This window comes from Microtus pennsylvanicus, chromosome 19 (genome assembly GCF_037038515.1).
Source record: "Microtus pennsylvanicus isolate mMicPen1 chromosome 19, mMicPen1.hap1, whole genome shotgun sequence".
NCBI lineage: Eukaryota > Metazoa > Chordata > Mammalia > Rodentia > Cricetidae > Microtus > Microtus pennsylvanicus.
In genome coordinates this window covers 11446826-11455249 of record NC_134597.1, presented here as the reverse complement: position 1 = coordinate 11455249, position 8424 = coordinate 11446826, and the positions used below count along the sequence as shown (strand labels likewise).

General features: G+C 36.3%; 1 protein-coding gene across 1 annotated transcript; it reads right to left on the bottom strand.

The window, feature by feature from the left end:
• Positions 1 to 396: 396 nt before the first annotated feature.
• LOC142838183 (transcription initiation factor TFIID subunit 9-like) lies at positions 397 to 1447 on the bottom strand. The gene is given in 2 exon segments (XM_075953532.1): positions 397 to 904; positions 906 to 1447. Coding segments are annotated over 2 exon segments (789 nt in total). The 5' UTR covers positions 1320 to 1447; the 3' UTR covers positions 397 to 529.
• Between the last annotated feature and the right edge of the window lie 6977 nt (positions 1448 to 8424).

The following is an 8424-nucleotide window of genomic DNA, read 5'->3' as shown; positions in this document are numbered from 1 at the left end:
TTTGTAAGTAGAGTTTTCCTGTCCCACAGTTGCTCTCAAAGAAACGCATTGAAACTTATATTAATTGCAAGTGCTCAGCCAATAGCTCAGGCTGTTTCCTAACCAGCTCTTACTTTTTAAGTTAACCTATATTCCTGATTTCCACTCTGTCATGTGGTGGCACCTTTATTAACATGGCATGCTTATCTCCTGCTCCCTCTTTCTCAGGCTGGTAATTCCAGACTCTGTCCTTCTTCCTCCCAGCATTTGCTGTGTCTGTTTGTGTTGCCTAACCATTTTCTGTTCAGCTATTGGCCAGTCAGCTTCTTTATTTTTTTTTCAAATGGATAATTGACAATTTTATTTTTATGCATAAAGGTTGACTATTACTAGCTCCATTAAAACTCAACATTTCAATTGAAAAGCATGGAAAGCATACTTATTAAATACCACTTTCTAAAATACAGCTTTAGAACATCTAACATGCTTGCTTAATTTCAGTACAATGGATTCAAGACCAAGTATACATGTTACATGCATCAAGACTAGATTACAAATTATCATAGTCATCATCATCATCGTCATCGTCATCATCATCATCCCGTTTTCTTTTCAGTGCCTTTGCTGACTCATTGGCTGTATTCTGTGAGACCATATTAGTGGTAATCAGAATGTTTCTGGACCCAATTAGCGACAGATTAATCAGAACATTCTGAACTGTTGATGTTGCGGGGATTGAAGCTTTCACAGCAGGGGACTGGAAAGCCGGCATCTGCACTGTGAACCTTTGTCCTGTGAGGGACATTGGGGTGCCCACTTTAGTTGAGACAGACATGGTCTGTGGAGTTGGTGTGTCTAGTGTGGGAGTACTTGGTCTGCTAGAAACTGAGCCAACACTTAATCGTAGAACTGTGATTCTTCCTGCAGGAGTAGGTGCCTTTTTTTTGCAAAGACTTAAGCTTATAGTTTGAAGCAGTTAAAATATATTTATCAGGTGGCAATCTAGGACCTGAGTATGGCTTGATCAACGGCAAAGGGGTTTGATTTCTTTGTCTTGCAATATCTAATAAAAAATCCCTCAGGGGAGAAGTGAAAGAATGATCGGCCCAGCACTTTATTGCCAATCGCACATCGTCTGCATCAACAGTAGCTTTCTTAGCATGGCTGGAATAAATTTTAGCATCATCTAGAATTGTGGTCACATATTGGAAGGCAAACTCCAACATCTGATTTATAACTCTCAGCTCATATTCTGTAGACTCCATATCCTTCATGATTTGGGCTATCATCTGTGCATCTTTTGGCATGCTCTTGGGAGACGCCATCTTGCCAGACTCCATGATATCCGGTGATCAGACTTTTTGAGCTAAATCACACACATTAACGTACTTCAGTCCTGATCTTGATGCAAGTTCTTTGCCTAGTGTGGTTTTTCCAACCCCGGGTTTACTGGTGAGCAGGATGTTCAGAAGCTCTCGGCTTCTTTATTAAACCAAACACAATGACATATATTCACACAGTGTTTCCCAACCACCATGACTCAAAATAATCACACAGAAACTATATTACTTGCAATGCTGTTTGGCCAATAGCTTAAGCATATTTCTAGCAAGCTGTTATATCCTAAATTAATCTGTCTCCATTAATGTGTGCATCATCACGAGGTTGTGGCCTACTGACAAAGTTTCAGCTGGCTCCAGCAGAGGTGTCTGTCTCCTACAGGCAGCTATATGGCTTCTCACCCACTCTGCCTATTCCGTCTTTCTCTATCTGCTTGGAACCACCACCTTGCCCTATTCTGCTAAGCCACTGGCCGAAACAGCTTTATTCATTAACCAATAAAAGCAACATATAGACAGAAGGACTTCCTACACCATTTCCACTTTCCTGTTTAAATAAAAGGGAAGGTTTTGTCTTTAACATAGCAAAAATGCATATAACAAAATATGTACAAGCAAGAATTACAGTTACAATATTTATATCTACCTTATCTTTTATCATAACTAAGGAAAACTGTAGGTCCATCAAACCACATTAGTCTGGAAGGAAAGCACAGGTTCTCATCCTCTGTGGAACAAAATAAGAACCTCTTTTCCAAAGCAAAAATCCATAGACCAAAATTTTGAAGTCAAGTTTCCTTTAAAATGTGTATGTTGGTTTAGCTTAGCAGGCCATAGAATGAAATATCTCCCTATACTTAGCTCCTTCACAGTCAAAAACACAATAGTATACATACTGCAATCTCTCTGTGTATATTTCATCCTTACATGGCTTATTTTTCTTATTAGATTACTTTTTCTACAAGTTTACTCTCTCTCTCTTTAAAGACTTTGTTTTAATTTTTTAAAAAATCATTTACCTCCTTGTGTAACTCTCTATACCCTTTTTCTTCTCTCTCTGAAGCCTACATACATTTTAAAAACATACTATGACCCATTTAGAGGTCTTTTTTTATCTGAATTTGTCTTCATTGTTTATTTGTAATCCTTTTCTGACCAGGACTGCTTCTTAAAATGCTAAGCAGCATGGCTAGGCCTAAGGCTGTTTTGCCTTTTGGCCATGACAAGTCCAACATGTTGGAGGCATATTCATTGCCTGAGACTGCAGGGTGGGAGCCATCCTCACCACCTCAACCCTGGGAAGCACCATGCAGCATAGAAACCTTTTTCATCTGAGTAAAAGCTAAATCTGCCATGCAGCACACCATGTGGGCTGGAAATATCTCTGTGCATGGCAGTGGGGATCTGGCATGCTCTGCTGCCTGTGCTCACCTAGCAGAACCAATACTTCCACATGGCCAGGCAATGGGCACTGAGCCTCTGGCATGGTGCTAGCTACTTTTCTCCTAATCCTAAGTGGGCATTTCTAAACTTTCTTGGGTTTTATGTATATATAGTTGACTACACAAACCTTCCTTTTCATCTAGACAGAAAAGGGGAGGTGATATGGGAGGTGATGTATGTATGCTGTGAATATGTTTTCTTGCCATTGGTTAATAAAGAAACTGTGAAGCCAATCTGACAGAGATACCTAGAGAGAGTAGGTGGAATCAGAGTGAAGCCATGTAGCCACCCACAGGAAACAGATACACAGGAAGCCACAGTCACATGGAAATACACAGATTAATAGAAGTGGGTTCATCTAAGATATAAGAATTAACCAGAAATACACGTAAGCTATTGGCCAAACAATATTGAAATTTATACAGATTTCTGTGTGATTATTTTGGGAGTCTGGGTGGACAGGAAACGGACAAGCAGCTTCTGCCAACAGAGGGAACAAATAAGTGGCCTTGGCCTACAATATTCCATAGCACACTTTATTGATTTATTTTTATTTTGCTCATTTAAAAATATTTGCTCATAAGCTTTAGCCATGTTGATGACATAGTTTTGTAGGTTGCTTTATTATACATGAAGATATTATACTTCTTAGTATCTCATTTGTTATATGAGATTCCCTTCATGTTGTTCACTTTTACATAAAATTATTTAACCATTTGGAAGAGAGAGGTCTGAATAGCTTTTTGGTGTTCAGGTACACAGTGATTCTGCTCTGGTTGTTTTTGTTAGAGAATGAAGTACTTTTCTAATATCAGGATTAACCTGTAATCTCTATTAAAATTTGCTTTCTCGGCTATTTATGCATCTCCTCCAACAACCATACACAGACATTCTGACATTCATCTTTCTAATAGTAGCCTATTTAACACACCTCCACACAAAACACTCACACAAAATAGACAACTGATGGAATACTGGCCAATGAATTCCCATTTCTCCCCAGAACTCTTCACAAGTATACACATGTGTTTTTATCATCAATACTTCCTTATTTAAATTTCTTTTACATAATCTTAGCACATACTTTATTATTCAATTATCCAGACTTTAATGTGTACTTATTCTTCTCTATTATTAAGCATTTAAGATTTTTTTTAAGTAAGGTATATCTCATATGTTTCTGGTTTCATAAGATTAGGAGACTACTTGGGGAGTAGGAAATGCTGAGACACTGTTTGTAGATAAACCCTTAACCTCCTATAGTCCACAAGTCAGAAACTGCAGATTCTCCAATAAGATCACATGGTTGTCGTCCTCCTTCTCCTTCTCCTCTTTCTCTTCTTCTTAGTCTTCCTCCTCCTCTTCTGACCTCTCTTTCTTGTAAAATAAAGTTAAAAGAAATTACCATGAATTTCAACTCCATTTATTTTACAGCCAGACTTCCAAATATAGTACAAGAGTAATCAAATTTCAGATTTTAATAATACTGTTCCTATCATTTATATAATTATAACCAAATGTTTATATTTTAGAATTAGAATTTTGAGGGATGGAGAAATGTTTCAGTGGTTGAGTAACTGTTACTCAGACAGAGGACCTGGGTTCTGTTTCTAACACTGACATGGTGGCTTGCAATCATCTCTAAACTAAAGTTCCAAGGACATGATAGCTTTTTCTGGCCTCTGTGGGCATTAGGCACACACATGATATACATAAAAGCATGTGTGCGAATACTTCCACACATAAAACAAAATATAAGTAATTTTTAAAGTAAGAGATTCATCACCAAACTGGAAGAGTAGAATAAAGCCAAATGTTATTACTGCATTAAAAGTACATACATTGCCCACAAACCACTGAAGAAAAAAGGAAACAAAGCAGCACCCAGCGTTACTGTAGAGATCCATAGCCTTGACACTGACGGTTCTTGCAATCTCCACCACCACTGGCTTTGATACAATGAACAGATGCAGGCTTGTTTGTGCCAGAATTAAGGTACCATATTCATTATATCCTCTTGTAGTGCCAACATCTGGAAAGGCTGCTTTACAGTACAGTGGACTTGTGAAAGTCAAAGGGTGTGTCTGTTTCATCAAAAGTACAAACATCAATACAAGCCAAGAAACAGACCCAAGGCGATATCATACACTCAAAAGAACAACACTTTTAGTATTGGATATAAATGAAATGGAATGTAAAATTTTAAAAATGTTTTAAGAAAATTTAACGATGATTAAGAAAATACAGGGAAAATTTTTAATAAAGTTGGAAAAATATTAATCTTAATAAAAGCAAGAAACTTCACAGAGATCATGAATTTTAAATGAAAAATCTATAACTGAAAAATCTTGTCATTCAAATGTCAAATATAAGATTATGATAGCCAGTTCTAAGTCATTAAGAAAAAAAATCTCTGAACTCACAGGAAAATTAGTGAAAAATGCAATTAGAAGTTAAAAAAAAATCATGGAACAATATCAAAAAAGCAAACATTTAAACTATTACTTGAAAATCATAACAGAAAACTTTTTAAAAGTTTAGAAATCTAAATATATGTAAGCAAGTATGTATGTACAAATATTTTGGTATCAAAAGGTCAAATGTCTTTAAAATCAATTTCTATCCTACTAAGACTTCAACAGTCCGGAGATCATTTTCATACATAAAACAAACAACAGTTACAGACTCAACCAAACTATTCACACATATTTGTGCACACACAGACATACATGTGATGTGGTAGGGATGGTGTGTGTGTGTGTGTGTGTGTGTGTGTGTGTGTGTGTGGTTCTGCGAGGCAATTAAAATTTTGAAAAGAGGCAATCAAATTGAAAGCGGGGTGACACTGGAGGGTTTTGAGGGAGAATAGCTAAAAGTACCAGAAGGGAGGACAGTGGGGAAGAAAGTGTTGCGTTTCAATTTCAATTAAAGTACTAAAATTTTCAAATTAAAACTTCAACAATCTGTTTTAAGCACACTGTCAGAGAATCTTTAAACTCACAAGAGAGCATAACCTAGCACACATAGGAGTCCGAGATACTAGAGCATAACCTAGCACACACGGAAGTTCGAGGCCACGAGCAGCAGGTTTCTCAGGTGACACCTTTATAGAGGAGGGGGGCAGGAAGCCTGCAGCTAAGTTATGAGAAAGTGAGTCCACTAATACCTACCTGGAAATATTTTGTCCAAGAAAATTGCCCTTATGACATAAAGGCAAGATGAATAGAGTCAGAAGCAGAAGGCGGTCATTACCACTGTGCAGTCTTGAAATGCTAACCAACTACTGGGGTTTTCCTGGGGAACCCCATTTCCCCCACTCTCAGCATGTCGGTTGTTCTTTGTGCAGGGTGAAGGCCTTATGGCACGGCAATACCAAATGGTCAGGCCAGAAAACATGAAAGCAGCATTAAAGAAACTGAGCAGGTTATATTCAGGAATATATTTGTATACATTGTATACATAATATGTCTATATATACATATACATAAACACATGCAGGCATGCACACACAGACACACACATCCACACAAAAGTAACAGCAATTAGTGAAAAAAGAGGCCATGAGTTTGATAGAGAGCAAGGGAGGGTTTAGGAGCAAGAAAAGGAAAGGGGAAAATGATGTAATGATATGACAATATTTAAATGGATCGAATAGAAAGAAAAGGAGCTAGTTGTTAGTATAAATCATGGCATATGAAATTTACTGGGAAAATAAGTACATTGTCATAGAGAATCATCTCATATTTAATAATGATAAGTAATCACACTCATAATATGAAGAATATATTATTCTTAAATAGAAGAGCTACAATTATCAAAAGGATATACAGCACAGAAATGTAAATATCACATCATCAAAATGAGAAAAAGCTGGGAGGAAATATAAATTGTCTTTGTCCACAATCAAAGCAAAATTGTTTTCAACTTAAACCATCCTCGTATAACTATAAAATGTCTGATAAGCCCTGTGATAGCTACAGGGGGGAAAAAAGGAGACACAGGAAGTAGTAAAAGTAAGATATCAAAGAATGCATCTAGAAATAATTACATAATCATGTGGGAAGATGGAAAGAGGAGAAAGCAACAAATGTAGGGTCTATAATAGAGCCAGAAAAATTAGCATAATGGCAGTACTATGTTCTTCCCCATTAACAATTTCCTTGGAAGAAAATGGAGTAAATTCTGCATTTAAAACATATAGAGAGGCTGAATGGACTCAAAAATATGCTACTGACAAGACTCGTTTTATTTCAAAGGACCCACATAGATCAAAATTGAAAGTTAAGGAACATGTAAAAACAGGTCAAAAGATAGCTGAGGTGGCCACCACTGGATGAGATACATTAGTATTACAACATGATAAATGAATATTTCATCAAGAAACCAGAATAATTTTTATATGAACACTGAATTCTGGGTCTCTTAAATATAAAAACAAATATTAAAAGATTTGAAGAGAGAAAGCAATAGAGTAACAGTAAGAGACTTCAGGACTAGAGTTTCAGCATAGGTCATCCAGCCTATAATTAATAATCAGAACCAGACTTCTCCTGTATGTGAAACAGGGCTGACATCAGATATTCAAATCATTTCATCAAAAAAAACAGCAGGACATATACTTTTCTCCAGTCCTTATTTCTCCAGAATAGAGTAGCTCACATGACTGGGAACAGAACGAGTTTCAACAAATTGAAGAGGATTAAGATTGTAACAGTATTATTTTCTAGCCAAACTGATGTAAAAACAGAAATCAATAAAAGAGGAAAATTTGAAAATTGAGAAATGCCTGAAAATGCAACACCATGATCATGAATTGATCAACAAAGAAAATACAATGAAAATTTAATTGCATCTTTAGAAATCAGGTCTGGTAGGTGCAGGCCTATAACTTTGGCTACAGGTGACTAAGGCAGAAGGATCCCAAATTTATATACTGATTGGGCTCCAAGAGATCAAGGCTATCCCGGGCAAACTTACTGAGAATGTAAAACAAAATATCAAAACAAGCCAGGCAGTGGTCGCACACCCCTTTAATTCCAGCACTTGGAAAGTAGAGGTAAGATGAATTCTCTGAGTTCAAGGCCAGCCTGTTCTGCAAAAGCTAGTTCTAGGACAGGGTCCAAAGCTACAGAGAAACCCTGTCTCATAAAACCATAGATAGATAGATAGATAGATAGATAGATAGATAGATAGATAGATACAATATCAACAGAAAGATGGGGATGAATACATTATTTAATTGGAAGAAAAATTTCTTATCATACACAAGACACAAGTTTCAATACCCAGTACAGAACAAAAATGACATAAACAATCAGTAACAACAAAAGAAAAAAATCTTGAGGCAAACAAAAATAATGATTCAACTTATCAACTTTCTATGATGAAGCAAAAGCAATTCTAAGAGTGAAATCTCTAGCAATAAATGTGTGTATAAAAGATTCAGACTATGCAATCTAAGCATACTCAACGTGTTAGAAAAAATGTAGAGATAAATAATGAAAATGAATGAAGAAATAAGTAGCAACGGAGACTATAAAATCAATACCAAATCAATAAGACAAAATGACTTTCCTAAAAATGAAACAAAGATGTCCTTGACTGAGAAAAAAACAGGAAAAATGGAATAGATGAAGTAAGAAATGGAAGACAAGTGATTATA